The sequence below is a fragment of the Mobula hypostoma genome, chromosome 6, assembly GCF_963921235.1.
Source record: "Mobula hypostoma chromosome 6, sMobHyp1.1, whole genome shotgun sequence".
NCBI lineage: Eukaryota > Metazoa > Chordata > Chondrichthyes > Myliobatiformes > Myliobatidae > Mobula > Mobula hypostoma.
The window spans coordinates 41,694,710-41,711,729 of NC_086102.1; the positions used below are offsets into that span (position 1 = coordinate 41,694,710).

Sequence of the window (17,020 nt, forward strand, 5' to 3'; positions counted from 1 at the left end):
TGATATACTTACCTAACAAAAATCTATCAACCTCAGTCTACTGTTGTCTTGCATTCACTAGTATTTGACATAGAATTTAAACACTGTCACCATCCTTTAAGCTACATGGTTACACAGTCCAAATTTAGATTATGTGCTCTCATTGTAGCTCTCACTGCACACTTTAGAGTGTAATCATTTCAGACGTCTAAACTGAAAGGAATTTCAATCTCTGTAGTATCTGTGGCACCAGTATGTTTACAACAATTTCAATACAATTTTTAAATAAATTACCTATAACATTTTAAGTAGCATCTGGCAGATACTCTGTACAATTGAAACACCTTCTCACTTTTTAATTCTAAAGTTCTAAAGAACAGCCGTCATTCCATTAGCCTTTTTGGTTCTTTTGTGTACTCAAGATACCCAACCTCTGCTCATTCACGGCACTTTATCTGCATGGAATACAGAGGTAAAGTCTGACAGCTCATCATCATTTCACCCACTTCATTTAGTCTTAAAATATTGAACATTTCACAATTAAGTGGATCAATATTTCTCAAATTCAAATTAATTCATTTCATTACATTTCCTCATATTGAAGTCCATTTGATTTAGTTGAATACATATGCTTCTATTTATTTCTATTCCATTTTTATAACCTGCTATGCCTTCTAGCTCTATATCACTCAAACATGAACACTCAAGACCACTTTAGTATACTAAAGTCACTATTGCATAAGGTGAACAGCCAATAAAATGCTAAAATGAGGCGAGCAGTTCAAACAGGGGCTGAAAAAGAATAGCCTTAGCCTTGCCAACATTTAGCTACAACAATCAGGAAGCATATCGCCTAAAATATTGAACAGCAAACTAAGTAGATAAATCCATGGATTAATAAATCTCTGTATCAATTATTAACTAGGTGATGTTCTGTATTAACTTAATGACACAACAGTTAACTACTGCCTAGAGGTCTAAAAGTAGAATTGGTACAAAGTTGTCAAGTCTTGCACTTTTTTCTTGTAATCCTCTTACACTTTTCCTTGCCAATCTTCTTTCAGCATACTTTGAGAGCCGGGCACTTTGCAAGTACCAAAAATGTGGCATGCAGTGACAACTCACAGTACCGCCAGGGAAAATAAATAGTCATGATTGTGAAAAATTCATTTTATATAGGACATCACCCCTTCACAAAAGAACACAGAAGAGAAGGGAAGAAGGGACAGATTTCCACCATCAGCCAAATCTGGAATGAACTTTAACATAGTTAAAATGATAGCAGGTAAAATCATTGAAATGCACCTGTGCAACAGTGGAACAAGTATTTCCATAAGATCTTAAGGCATAGGAGCAGAATTAGGCCATCTGGCCCATCAGGTCTGCTCTGCCTTTCAATCATGGCTGATCCTAAAATCCAGTGAGTACAGACCCAGCGTCATCAAACATTCCCAGTAGGATTTAAGGGAGCTAGGGCTTTACTCTTTGGAGAGAAGGAGGATGAGAGCAGACATGATAGAGGTGTACAAGATATTAAGAGGAATAGATAGAATGGACAGCCAGTGCCTCTTCCCCAGGGCACCACTGCTCAATACAAGAGGACATGGCTTTAAGGTAAGGGGTGGGAAGTTCAAGGGGGATATTAGAGGAAGGTTTTTTTACTCAGAGAGTGGTTGGTGCATGGAATGCACTGCCTGAGTCAGTGGTGGAGGCAGATATACTAGTGAAGTTTAAGAGACTACTAGACAGGTATATGCAGGAACTTAAGGTGGGAGGTTATATGGGAGACAGGATTTGAGGGTTGGCACAACATTGTGGGCCAAAGGGCCTGTACTGTGTACTATTCTATATTCTATGTTCTATTTTCTTCTAAAATATAACCTTAGCCACACCATGAGCATTATTGTAACAACTTCAAATGCACTGACAAAAAAATATATAATCAAACTAGATCATACCATATAATGCATCAAGTATAGAGTTCTGTATCATGTTTCCTTTTCCTGAATTAGCGTTAAAAAAAAGGGCAATTATTTTTTGCTTTTACAGTTTCACAACACTAGCCAGAGCTGAGCAAGGCTGCAGCCTCGGTACTTCTCCTTGACCATTACTCTTGACACTAGTTCCAGTGTGATATTTCCTGAAAAAGGGTCTTGAACCGAAACATTAACTGTTCATTTCTATAGATACCGCCTGACCTGCTGAGCTCCTCTAGTATTTGGTATTTTTTGCCTTTTTTTTTGCATAAGTTGTATTGTAGGTTGTGGGTTTAACATAAACATTTATACTGACTGTTCAGCAATGAAATAGGTATCAGAGGAGCCAACAATTGATTGCAATATTAAACAAAGAACACTAACTAGCCAGTCATTTAGTAGTTAACAAAAAGATCCCTGACACTATTTCATAGGAGTGTTTATATCGCTGATGATTTGGCTGATATTTATCTCTCAATACACATCATATCATTGTAGAGTACACTGAAAAGTATATTAACAATCATAAAGTTAATATACCCCAAAACAGTAGACAGCATTAACTTCTGGATTGACTGATTGGGAAATAGTTTGAGGGTTCATACTTCTATTATTCCATCCAGGAATATACCCCCAATACACTGATCACCTAGCTATATGAAAAATCTATGTGACACATGTTCCATCTAAGGTTCAACTTTTGCAATTCTGATAACCAGCATTTACTTGACTGAGTGATAAAAATGAAAAACAACATGTCCGGAGGTAGCAGACCCAAGCATGCCACAACTTAGTCTCAGAAAAATAACTGTATTACAATCAGAGTGCAGATGTGGGTCTTGACCCGAAACGATGACAATTCCTCTCCCCTCACAGTGGCTGCTCAGCTCACTGAGCTCCTCCAGCAGTTTATTTTCTGTATGTATTACCAGCTTGGTAAAGAGTCAGAGTATTCAATAACATACAGCATTCATGATAACCACACATCAACTGAGATATCACAGTGCACCACTGTATTAAGATATTATTCAGCAAAATACATTAAATTTTAAGAGATAATGAAATTTCAATAGATTAATGATTTCCAATTCCTAAAAAAACTACAACTGTTGACCAAAAAGCGTAACAATGCATACCTGTTCCTCATCCCGGTGCCATTCCCACAGCTCCCACCCACAATGGTCTGCAGAGATGGCAATGCTGAGCGGCTCAGCTGCTGCCGACTTGGGCCCCGCCGTCCACCAGGCATGGCATGGACCAGCTGACAGTTAAGCACCAGTGCAGTCTGCCCAAAATGTTTCGCGTTCTACAATAAAGCAAACAATTCAATTAGTATCGAGATAACAAATTCCCTTCAATCTTGTTAAGATGTTGATCAATCAGCTACCATGTCTTCCCAGTAGCGTGACACGGCACTGATGAAAACTCCTGTAAGGCTGCTGCTGAATCGGGTAAACACCAACATATGGCATAGATGGGGCATATGGTCAAAATATTTTTCCCCTTGGAGGTAGAGATTCCAACATTCCATCATTCACCAATGACTTATGGCAGAAATAAATTTGCTGGGATCTGTACAGGACACAAGTACAATAAAGTAAAAATATCTTTTATTTCAAGAACACATAAAAAATACACTCACTGTACCTCATACAACCATCGAATGCTGCTTTACCTACATTGGAGAGTGCCAGTACACAGGAATGCAACAGTCAGTTTTTATTCAAAGTTCAAAATGTTTGAAGTAAATTAATATCCAAGTACATGTATGTCACCATGTACAACCCTGAGATTCATTTTTCTTGTGGGCACACCCAATAAATTTATAGAAAAGTAACCATAACAGAATCAATAAAAGGCTGCCTAACTTGCAGAAGACAACAACTGTGCAAAAATAAAGAAATGATAATAATAATGAATAAATAAGCAATAAGTATCAAGAACATGAGATGAAGAGTCCTTGGTTGTGGGAATATTTCATTGATAAGACACGTGAAGTTGAGCGAAGTTATCCCTTTGGTTTAAGGGACCAAAGACCGAAAGACATAGGAGCAGAATTAGGTCATTTGGCCCATAAGAACCTGAAGGTTGAGGGGCAATAAATGTTCCAGAACCTGGTGATGCAAGTCCTGAGGCTCCTGTACCTTCTTCCTGATGGCAGCCAAGAGAAGAGAGCATGTCATGGCTGTCGGGGTCCCTGATGACGGGATGCTGCTTTCCTGCAACAGCATTTCACGTAGATGTGCTCAGTGGTGGAGAAGACTGGTCTGTATTCACCATTCTTGTAGGATATTTCTATTCCAGGGCACTAGTGTTTTGATACCAGACTATCTTGCAGTCAATATACTCTCCACTACACATCTATAGAAGTGTCAAAACTTTCAACATCATGCTGAATATCTGCAAGATGCTAAGGAAGTAGAGGCACTGCTATGCTTTCTTCATAATTGCACTTATGTGCTAGGCTCAGGACAGGTCCACTGAAATAATAACACCAAAGAATTTATAGTTGCTGACCTTCTCCATCTCTGATCCTCCAATGAAGACTGGCACATAGAATATAGAACATAGAAGTCTACAACACATTACAGGCCCTTCAGCCCACAATGTTGTGCTGACCATGTAACCTGCTCTAGAAACTGCCTAGAATTTCCCTACCGCATAGCCCTCTATTTTTCTAAGTTCCATATACCTATCTAATAGTCTCTTAAAAGACCCTATTGTATCCGCCTCTACCACCGTCACTGGCTGATCATTCTACACACCCACAACTCTGTGTTGAAAAACTTGCCTCTGGTATCCCCCTTGTATCTACTTCCAAGTCCTCTCGTGTTAGCCATTTCTGCCCTGGAAAAGTCTCTGGCTATCCACGCGATCAATGCCTCTCATCATTTTATACACCTCTATCAGTTCACCTTTCATCCTCCATTGCTCCAAGGAGAAAAGGCCAAGTTAACTCAACCTATTCTCATAAGGCATGCTCTCCAATCCAGGTAACACCCTTATAAATCTCCTCTGCACTCTCCCGATAGTATCCACATCCTTCCTGTAGTGAGGTGACCAGAACTGAACCCAGTGTCAAGTGGGGTCTAACCAACATCTTGTATGGCTGTAACATTACTTCACAGCTCTTGAACTCAGTGCCACAGTTGATGAAGATCAACACAGCATATGCCTTCTTAAAAATATAGACCTCTGGTTTCCTCTTCCTGAAGTGAATAATCAGCTCCTTGGTCTTGCTGACATTAAGAGGTTGTTGTTCTGACACCACTCAGCCAGATTTTCAATCTCCCTCCTATATGTTCATTCATCACTTTTGATTTGGCTTACAACAGTAGCATTGTCAACAAACTTGAATATGGCACTGGAGCTGTGCTTAGTCACACAGTCAAAAGTGTAAAGTGTGTAGAGCAAGGCACTAAGCACACAGTCTTGCGGTGCAGCTGTGTTGATGGAGATCATGGAGATGTTGTTGCTGATCCGACCTGACTGGGATCTGCAAGTGAAGAAATCGAGGATAGAAATTCACAAATGAGGGTACTGAGGCCAAGTTCTTGAAGCTTATTGATTAGTTTTGAGGGGATGATAGTATTGAATGCTGAACTGTAGTCGATAAAGAGCATCCTGATGTATGCGTCTTTGCTGTTCGGATGTTCCAGGGTCGAGGGAAGAGCCAATAAGATGGCACTTGCCATGGACTTGTTGCTCCAGTAGACATATTGGAACGGGTCTAACTCACTTCTCAGTCAGGAGTGATATGTTTATCACCAACGTCACATCCTCCGTGGATGTAAGTGCTACTGGGCGATAGTCATTGAGGAACGTCACCACACTCCTCTTGGGCACCGGTATAATTGAAGCCTGCTTGAAGCTGGTAGGTAACCCAGACCGCTGAAGTGAGAGGTTAAAGATCTCGGTGAACACTCCAGCCAGTTGATCAGCACAGGTCTTTAGTACTCGACCAGGTACCTCGTTGTGGGTTTACCTTCTTGAAAGCTGCTCACACGTTGGCCTCAAAGGCTGAAATCACAGGATCACTGAGGGATGTAGGAGTTCATGATGGTTTCTCCATGTTTTGATGATCAAAGTGAGCACAGAAGGCATTGAGCTCATCTGAAATTGAAGCCCTGCTGTCACCCATGTCGCTTGAATTAACTTTATAAGTGATAGCATTGAAGCCCTGCCACAACTATCTAGCATCCTTTGTTGATTCATTTAGTTTGGAATTTCCACTTTGCCCATGAGATGGCTTTCTGGAGATCGTACCGTAACTTCTTGTAACCTTCTTGGTCACCAGACTTGAATGCCCGCCAGATCTGGCCCTCAGCAGATTGAGGATCTCATGATTCATTCAGGGCTTCTGACTGGGGAAGACTCTGAATGATTTTGTGAGGACACACTCGTCACAACTGTTTTAATAAAGTCCACTACAACCATGGTGTATTCATTCAGATCCACAGATAGGCCCTTGAACACGGCCCAGTCCACGACTCGAAACAATCCCAAAGCCACTCCTCTGCCACCCGTGACCAGCTCTTTGTTGTCCTAGTCTATGAAACTTTGCTCTTTAGTCTCTGCCTGTATACAGGTAGAAGGATAGCCAAGTGATCTGATTAACCAAAATGTGAACTAGCATGGAATCCTTATCTTAGTATTACAGTGGTCTAGTGTGGTGGGAGCACTGCTGCTACAGGTTATATGCTCGTGGCAACTGAGCAGGGTTTTCTTCAAACAAGCCTAGTTTAAGTCCCTGACTATGATTTGAAATGTGACAGGATAGACTGTTTCTTGTTTGGAGATGCAGTTTCTCAAACGCTTGATTATTGTAGGCCGCTTGTGGTATGTAAACTGTGGATAGAATTATGGAGGAGAACTCTCTTGGTAAATAGAATGGATGGCATTTGATCGTTAAGGTGTACAAGGTTGGGGGACCACTAGTTCGACAAAACTGCCAAATTCGAGCACGACCGAGAGTTTATCACAAAACACACCTCCACCTTTTGCATTCCAAGATACTATCCTATATTTTGTCCAGTCAGTGATACTCTATTACTAAACAGTATTACTCACCAATCTGCTTACCAACAGACCACTCTACAAAAGATGCCATAGCATCTGTCATGCACCTGGCCCTGACACACCTAAAAAAACAAAGACACTTACGTCAGAAAGCTGCTTCTGGATTTCAATTTGGCACTCAACACTATTGTCCCACAGATCTTGGTGAACAAACTGCTACTCTTCGGTCTAAATATACCACTGTGCAACTGTGTGTTGGACTTTCTAACCAACAGATCTCCTATAGTCAAGATGCACAACCCAACAGCTCTTCCCTCCCCATCATCCTTCACATGGGTGCTTCTCAGGGCTGTGTACCGAGCCCTTTGCTATATACTCTGCTCACATATAACTGAAAGGTCAGACACCCAAGTAAACACATTGTCAAGTTTGCTAATGATACCACAGTGGTAGGGCTCATCACCATCAATGTTGAGATGGCCTATAGAGAGGAGGTGGAAGAATTTGAGGCCTGGTGCCGGGCAAATAATTTCTTCCTCAATGTCAGCAAGACAAAGGAGATGGTTACCTACTTCAGAAGAACTCGCACCAGTCATACCCCTCTGTACATCGGCAGCATAGCAGTGAAAGCCGTGAACAACTTCAAAATCTTGGGGAGTATATATATTGCACAACCTCTCATGGTCCCAGAACACCTTCTACATAATCAAGAAAGCTCACCGATGCCTCTACATTCTGAGGAGGCTGGACAGAGCTGGATATGCACATCTACAGTATACTCAGGTCATTACGCAGACGCGCAGTACAGAGCAGCCTAACAACCTGCATCACTACATGATATGGAAATTGCACTGCGGCAGACAGGAAAGCTCTACAACGGATAGTCAAAACTGCCCAACACATCATCAGCACTACCCTACCCATCTTCAAGGATGTATATACAGAAAGGTGCCCAAAGGGGCCAGTAACATCGTGAAGTATCCCACCCGCCTTGCTCATGGACTGTTAGACACACTCCCGTCAGGATGAAGGCTATGCAATATCTATGCCAGGACCAGCAGAGTCAGAAACAGTTACTTTTCTCAAGTAGTAAGGCTGATCAACAACTTCACCCACTAACTTGCCCCTCCACACCTCCAACCACCACTACTTTATCATTTCCTATTAGTCACCATACGTACACACTCCTGAGCATAGCGTCACTTTATGGACATACAAGCTATCTTACGTTTTATATTTTATTGCATTATTTTCTATTACTGAGTTCTCTATCTTACTGTGTTTTCTCTGCTGTATCAAATCCAGAGTAACAGTTATTTTGTTCTCCTTTATACTTTTGTTGCTTTAAGGTTGTTATAGCTGGGGGCGGTAACGGGGTCAAGCTCCCACTACCTAGTAAATGCTCCCAGTGGCGTGTGCCTGATATAGCCTCTGACAACCAAATCCAGCTCCTGGCTTTCATGTGTGGCTTAGCTACTAAGCTCGGCAGAATTGTTTCTGCTGACAGGAGAAGGGGCAAAGGCGGGTTACTGGCGCATTAAAATCGGTCCCTTTGGGCAGATGCGGCTCATTAACCTCCGCTGCCTCGCAGCTATATCCACTCTTGGGAAGGCTTCAGGAGTAAACCTCTGAGGGAAAAATCCGGAGCTGGAGTCCCTTAGAGAGTCCTACATTGAATTCAACACTGACTGGCAACTCCTACGACACTGCTGGTACCAAACTGTATAGGTCTCTGCCGTTCCTCTGGGTTCATCAGACGCTTGAAGAGGAGGAGTTTGCTACATGGGTAACAGCTTGCTCTCCACAGCTTGTGTATCTAGACAGCAAGGGTGCAATATCCATGGTCAACTTTGACTGACAGAGCCCTCACCTTACACTTGTGTACATTAAATAATTGTGAATTACACTCTAGCACAACTTTTAAACATCTCATATAGATTTTTCTTTAAATACGTACTCCACCTTAAGCTTTACTCCACCTAGTATTTCTAACAAATTGAATCGTAGCAACACACACAAAATGCTGGAGGAAGTCAACAGGCCAGGCAGTATCTCTGGAAAAGAGTACAGTTGACGCTTAGGGCTGTCACCCTTCAGCAGGGCCTGAGAAAATGCGTGCAATGGCCTGCCAGATACCAAATCAACCTCAAGCATTGGAAAACAAACAGACAGTCTTTAATTTTCCTAACATTGTAAATGAGGCATGCATTTTAAAGCTTACATCTGTAAATACCAAACTTAAGAGCTAATGATCCCATTCCAAATGGAGCTATCCCTATTAAAACACTCACTTTCTCAAGCTTCAAGCTTGTCACAAAGGAGTTTCACACACAAAATGCTGGAGGAACTCAGCAGGACAGGCAGCATCTATGGAAAAAAAAATACAGTTGATGTTTCGGGCTGAGACCCTTCCACACAACAAAGGAGATTCTTCCTTTAATTGTTCACAAAATAAAAATAAACCCAATGCATTTTATGCTACAATAACATTAAAATACAGTACAGCTGGAATGTACTTCATCTGAACACTGATATCATCATTGGCTAACTGACCATACATTCTAAGCCACGTACTCTTGTGATTATGGCTCAAAGTTACATCTAGCAATGCATTAATTTGTAATACATGAGGACACTTTGAGAACAGCTAATATTCTTAAAATTAAGACGTAATGTGATAAAATTACTCAGGTGCACGAAACTGGAAGTTCACAAATCACATCTGAACAATCCTTTTTTTAAAATCCAAATCAAAAGCTGTTATTTTTGTTCCACATGAAATTTATCAGTTAGATTTAGGACTTTTTAACCTGGAAGCTCATTTTCTATACAAGCTTTTTAAAAAAGCAACTTTGGAATTGATAAACAGGAAGGGTTCACATATAACCAACCCTCTTGCCTCCACATATGTTGCTCGCCCTGATGCATTTCTCCAGCAGTTTGTTTTTTTTGTTTCACACAAGGTATTGAAGAGTTGCACTTCTTAGCAAAACAAGAAGAAAACAGAAATTGAATACATATCTTTAAGAGCAAGTAACAGGTGAGTTTGATCTAATGTTATTGTTGTCATCAAGACCCTAACTACTCCAGTAGCATTGAAATCTGCAACACTAATTCCTTGATCCAGAATTAACAGTTGGTACCATATACAAATCAAAGCTTCAAATTCAGACAGCTTGGCTTTGACTTTAAATAGTGGTCTGAATTGAATAAGTGAAAGTTTATTCACGCTTTCAATAGACAGGGATACAATTTTCCTCTTTTGACCCCTGGTGATTAAACACACTAGAGATGAGTTTTTGGTCACAAGTGCACACACATTTGATGCAATAACTTTTGTTGTACTCAGGAGTCTTATTTCAAACAACAGCAGTAACTTATACTTTCCATGACAGAAAAGGAGGCCATTTGGCCTATTGAGCCTATGGTGCCTCGTTGAATAATCCCATCAATGCCAATTTCCTTCAACTTGAGCTCACTCAGCTCCCTTCAACTCCCCACTTCACCCTTGGATTCTTTAGCCTTCCTACCACCGTCTCGGATTTTCAAGTCAAGTCAAGTCAAGTCACTTTTTATTGTCATTTTGACCATAACTGCTGGTACAGAACATAGTAAAAATGAGACAACGTTTTCCAGGACCATGGTGCTACATGAAACAATACAAAAACTACACTGAACTACGTAAGAAAAAAAACACAAAAACTACACTAGACTACAGACTATCCAGGACTGCATAAAGTGCACAAAACAGTGCAGGCACTAAAATAAATAATAATAAATAATAAACAAGACAGTAGGCACAGTAGAGGGTATAGTAGGTTGGTGTCAAGCCAGGCTCTGGGTATTGAGGAGTTTGATGGCTTGGGGAAAGAAACTGTTACATAGTCTGATCGTGAGAACTCGAATGCTTCGGTGCCTTTTGCCAGATGGCAGGAGGGAGAAGAGTTTATATGAGGGGTGCGTGGGGTCCTTCATAATGCTGTTTGCTTTGCGGATGCAGTGTGTGGTGTAAATGTCTGTGATGGCAGGAAGACAGACCCTGATAATCTTCTCAGCTGACCTCACTATCCGCTGCAGGGTCTTGCGATCCGAGATGGTGCAATTTCCGAACCAGGCAGTGATGCAGCTGCTCAGGATACTCTCAATACATCCTCTGTAGAATGTGGTGAGGATGGAGGGGGCGGGAGATGGACTTTTCTCAGCCTTCGCAGAAAGTAGAGATGCTGTTGGGCTTTCTTTGCTATGGAGCCAGTGTTGAGGGACCAGGTGAGATTCTCTGCCAGGTGAACACCAAGAAATTTGGTGCTCTTAACGATCTCTACAGAGGAGTCATCGATGTTCAGCGGAGAGTGGTCGCTCCGTGTCCTCCTGAAGTCAACAGCCATTTCTTTCGTTTTGTTTACATTCAGAGACAGGTTGTTGGCTTCACAGACCAATCAGCACATTTTCCAGATCTTAATTAAATTAATTAATTTATTTAGAGATACAATGTGGAACAGACACTTCTGGTCCAACAAGCTGCATTGCTTGGCAGCCCACCTATTTAACCCACGCTTACAATGACCAATTCACCTACTAACTGATGCATCTTTAGAATGCGGGAGGAAATCAAAGCATCCAGAAGATGGAGGAATCAGAGAACTCAGGGAAACACATATTATATTAGATTAGATTAGATTATGAGGTCACACAGTCCTCTTTTATTGTCATTTAGTAATGCATGCATTAAGAAATGATACAATATTCCTCCGGTGTGATATCACAGAAACACAGGGACAGACCAAGACTGAAAAACTAAAACCACATAGTTATAACATATAGTTACAACAGTGCAACAATACCATAACTTGATGAAGAACAGGCCATGGCACAGCAAAAAAGTTCAAAGCCTCTCGAAAGTCCCACATCTCACGCAGACGGGAGAAGGAAGAAAACTCTCCCTGCCATGCCCGATCACAGTCCGACTCTGAGTCGTCTGAAAACTTCGAGCCTCCAGTCAGCCCTCCGACACCCAGTACCGAGCACCATCTCTGCCGAACGCTTCAACCCCAGCCTCGGTCGCCAGCAGCAGGCAAAGCCAGGGATTTTGGGGCCTTCCCTCTGGAAGATTCTTGATCGCACAGTAACAGTGGCAGCAAACCGGCATTTCAGAAATTTCTCCAGGTGTTCCTCTGTGCTTTCACGTTTGTCTCCATCAAATCAGAATTGTCCACCGCCCCTATTTAACAGATACGATATCATTTCACTGGAGAGCTGCGCGCGCTATGTTGCGCCGCCATCTTCTCCTCCCGCATATGGTCAGGAATAAAACAGGCAACCTTTTCACTGACAGCACTGGAAATCAGCACTGAGCCAGATTGCTGGAGTTGAGACACTAATGGTGCTACCCTTTTCCAAGTATAGCAATTTCCTTTGAACCTATGGCAACTTAGCATTTACAATACAATACTAAATTAACAAAAGCAGAAGTGAATAATTTGTTTGGAAATGTTTCAAAATAAACCTGCACTAACTTCTCATTAGGCAGCTCCCTAATCATCAATCACAATGCAGCTAGTTTCGTTAGGAAACTGCTGTCAGTAGACCTACTCCAGGTAAATGCAGAGCCCACAAACTGAGTGGCAAGCAATAACAACTCACCAATGCCAAGAAATTCCTGTCAAGATGGCAATGATCTATTGCTGTATTATTAGGAGAGCTAAAGAATTTCTTTCACTTGACTTTAATTAAGCCACAACTTAAATTTACCTATGACTTAACAGACCGTAGACCAGTAAAGCACACTAACAGGCCTGTGCCAAATACAATGCCAAGTTAAATCAAGTCTCTTCCGCCTGTACGTGATCCAAATGCCTCCACTCCCTGCACACCTATGTGCCTCTTAAATGCCGCCATCATATCTGCTTTCTCCACTCCCCCTGGCAGCTCATTCCAGGTATTTAACTGTCTCTATGCGGGGAAAAAAAACACTTGCCTCACATATCCCTTTAGCCTTTCCCTACCTCTTACCTTAATGTGTATCCTTTAATGCTTGACACTTCTACTGGGGAGAAAGATTTTGGCCATCTATGACCTTAATGGTGTCAGGGAAAACTGAAGGGCCAGTAACTATGGTACAAAGCAGAGAAGATTTTGTCATCAGGGCAACATTCAACTCAGTGACATAAGGACACCTGCTCAAATGGAAACCAATGGTGGTTGGGGGGAGGGGGAGGGGGGTGGAAATGGTTCCATGGCAGATTTATATCTCACACATAGGAAGACAGCATTGTTGAAGGCTGATCATATCAATCAAAGGCACTGCTGTAGCAGTTCCTCAGAGCAGTGTTCTGCACCCACTGTCAATAACCTTGGTTCCATCTCAGCGATACGTACATTTGATAGTCACACTGTACATGACACTAGAGAAAATAGAGCAATTAACAACCACACACTGCAAGATTTCACATAAATTCAGGCACATGCTGATCAGTGGCGAACAATTTGAGTCATACAAGTGATGAGCAATGATCACCTCTGATACAGCAGTGATTTAGTGATGACCATGCTCACCATGAAAATAACTGAGCAGGACCACCCATACAAATGATTTTGCCAAAATAATCAAGTTGAGTATCCTGCTACGACTGACTCATTTTTGAGACTCCAAAGCCTCTCCAACATTTACGTAGTACACGTCAGGATCATTATGAAATGCTTTCTACTTGATTGCCATTTCCCAAAAATTCGACACCAGCCAGGATGACTAACATGTCTGCCATTAAATAAGCTTTTAAATACACCACCACCGGCTGTAGTGTGCATCATTCTCAGTGTGTTCTGCTGTTACTTCCAAAGGCCACTCTGTCCTCAACTCCCAAAACCAAGGCTTCTATTGACAATGATAAGGTCAAAATCAAAGTCCAGTTTACTGTTAAATGCACATGCACAAACAGGTGCAATGAAAAAAAAACTTGCATCACAGGAATATAGCATCAGTAAGCAGAAAACAAAAACAAATTATACACAAATTTTACAGAAGTACAAAATTAGACCCCAAAAAAAAAGTATCTTAAGGCAAAATGATCGAAGTAGTCATAGAGCTTTAATATGCTAGTATGGTTAGGATTTCACTGGTTAGCTTAAGAACCAAATTGTTGGATAGTAGCTGTTCCTGAATGTGGTGGTGTGGGACTTCAGGGTTCCGTGCCTCCTGCCCAATGGTATCTGTGAGAAGATGACGTCGCCTGTATGGTGGGGATCTTTTGTTAATGGATGTTGCCTTCATGAGGCAGAACTCCCTGTAATACTGATGGTGGGAAGGGATATATCCAGGATGTCCTAACATGGCAGAGTTCAATACTCCTCTCAGCTCATTATGCTCATTCACAGTCAAACTGCCATACTAGACCATGATGTGGCCAGCCATAATAGTACATCTGCAGAAGATTGCTGGAACGTTTGGCTTGAACTTTCTTAATCTCTTAAGAAGGTAAAAAGGCTGGCACGCTTGGCTTGTGAATGCATCTATGTACTGGGCCCCAGAAAGATCATCCAATACGTTAACACCCAGGAATTTAAACTATCGACCCTTTCCACCACTGATTGCCCAATGTAGACAGGTGTATGTTCACCCTCCTTCCCGTCCAGAAGTCAAAAATCAGCTCTTTAGTTTTGCTGACATTGAGTGAGGGTGCATTGCTGCAGAGGCACCACTCAGTATGGGTGTCCTATCTCACTCCGGTAAGCTGACGCATCACCACCTGTGATAGGTCCAACAACAGCAGCGTCCTCAATGAACTTGAAGATGGCACTGGAGCTGTGCTTGGCCACATGGTATAGAGAGTACAACAGGAGGCCAAGCACACAACCTTAATATACACCTGTGTTGATGATCAGCAGGAAGTTATATTGTTTCTAATCCTCACTGACTGAGGCTTGCTGATGCTCAGGTCTTGAAGCTTGATGATAGGTTGGATGGGATAATTGTGTGGAACGCTGAACTATGGTCAATGTGGCCTGACGCAAGAGTTCCTGCTGTCCAGAAAAGTGTGAAGAGCGAGAGAAATCCAATCTGCTGTTGACTTGCTGTGGCAGTAGGAAAATAGAAGCAGATCTGAGAAAGGAGTTGATCTGCCCCATAACCTACCTCTAAAAGCACTTCATTACAGTTGAGTCCAAGTCAGAACAGTTGAAGGCTCCTCTCCAAGTCACATACCTTCTGCATTTTAATGTAATTACTGTTCCTTTCCTCTCATTGAGGTTAGATCCTGGAATTCCCTAATACATGACTGTGGGAGTATCATTCATCAGAACAGCAACTCCTTAAGAACGTGGTGAGCCACCACCTTCAAGAGCAGTTTAGTACAAAGAATAAGTGTCGACCACACCAACAACACACAAAATAAAATGAGTTAAAATTAAAAATTGCCGGTACGTAGGAGGAACAAACTTTTATTGTGATAAAGCATAACTTATGTGGCTCTATTATTTCAGAAAATCATACAGAATAGGCTGTTTACATTTCTGCAGTAGCAGTTCAAAGAGTGCCGCGTAGTCTACCCCTATAACCACTGGCCATTATCCATATCTTTTGGTAAACGAAGGTAGTTCCTTTAGAGACTCCTCAGTGTTTCAACAAACACTTTCCATAAAGTATATTCTAACTACGATTTATGTAAATAACATTTCCAACTCTATTTTCTTTTATACTCCTAATTCGGTACATCTAGCTAACAATTCAACAACTGAAGAAGCTTGCATACTTACTCAAAACATTTATGATTATGGAAAAAAACTGAAAATGCTGGAAGCATTTAGCAGATCAGACATTTGCGGAAAATAAATTTCACTCCTGTTTTCTTTTCACACTCGCTACCTGAACTGCTGAGTATCTACAGTATTTTCTATTTTTGTTTCAGATTTCTTACAACTATAGCTTTATCAATTATGAAAAAAATCCTCATTTTTCCATTGAGGTGACAGAAATCCAGCTTCTCAAACCATTCTTTCTAATAATGCATTTCTGATATCATTACAGCAAAGTGCCATTCTTTCAATTTTCTTTCTTATTTGTGCACACCTGTTTACACAAAATTCTTTCGGAAACGGGAACAATCATTAAAATCTATATTTCGTGCAATGAGTTGATCCTTCAGGTAAATTCTAGATTTATCAGTCAAATCAAATAAGGATATCTATTCAAATTCTACAGCACAATCTGTACTTAGTAAAGAGAAGGCACTGGACAGAACTGGCCAATTACACGACATTAGAGTCCTTTTATGATATTTTTGACCATGGCAAATGCAATTTCCAAATCACCGTTTTTTGGAAGAAACGTCGTGTTTAATTTTCGACTTGAAACTGCAAAGTGGAACAGCTTTCCTCTCGGTCAAATCCAGTTGTACAATTTAAACCAATAAGTGTGAAGGTAGGCCATATCAAAGTAAACATGCATGTTTGCAAATGACTTCTACATGTGTTTACAAAGATATGTTATTGATGAAGCCCAGTCACTACAAAAACCGGGGAGCAAACGTAAATGTTAATTTTATGTGAAAATATTTGTCAAAGTTTACAGGAAGGGTTTTTAAATGTTTTTTTTAAACAGACCTGCAGCACAGAGCAGTTCTACAGACACTTACACATCAATATTCCAAGCTGGAGACCGTTTCACCACCATCAACTTAGCACCGTGAGTGCGTTCAGTTAAAGCGAAAACATTATGCTCCTAAACAAAAACAAAATGCATTAGTTTTAACCCCCACCTCTCATAATGTTTAAATTCGCGCACAGACCGATCAGCTGAACGACGTGGCGATCCCTCAGCGGCGCCGCAACCCAACCTGCTACAGGAAGTCCCGCCCATCGCCTTATTTTCCTTACAGAAAACGCAAAGGAAAAACAAAACTCCCCGTTAAAGTCAACAGAAAATCCTCAAAGCGCTCACGGGAGCAGGTAGAATTTGTGCAGAGCGAAAGAGAGATCGCGTTAGGTGCATGAACTCGAGCCAAACAGGAGGAAGACGCGTGGGAAATGGCTCTCTGATTGAGTGGAGAGTTGTC

General features: G+C 41.4%; 1 protein-coding gene across 7 annotated transcripts in view; it reads right to left on the reverse strand.

Moving 5' to 3' along the window:
- Positions 1-16,815, reverse strand: part of tmem39a (transmembrane protein 39A) — a 60,845-nt gene extending 44,030 nt beyond the window's left edge. Inside the window, exons 1-4 of one of the 7 annotated variants that reach the window (XM_063050671.1) lie at positions 16,601-16,815; positions 9,266-9,341; positions 7,026-7,096; positions 3,092-3,261 (exon numbers count right to left, since the gene is read on the reverse strand). In XM_063050671.1, the coding sequence (XP_062906741.1) occupies positions 3,092-3,204 (113 nt within the window). In that variant the 5' untranslated portion in view covers positions 3,205-3,261; positions 7,026-7,096; positions 9,266-9,341; positions 16,601-16,815. The remainder of the gene's footprint in view (positions 1-3,091; positions 3,262-7,025; positions 7,097-9,265; positions 9,342-16,600) is intronic. The other 6 variants (XM_063050668.1, XM_063050670.1, XM_063050673.1 and 3 more) reach the window with 6 other exon arrangements.
- Between the last annotated feature and the right edge of the window lie 205 nt (positions 16,816-17,020).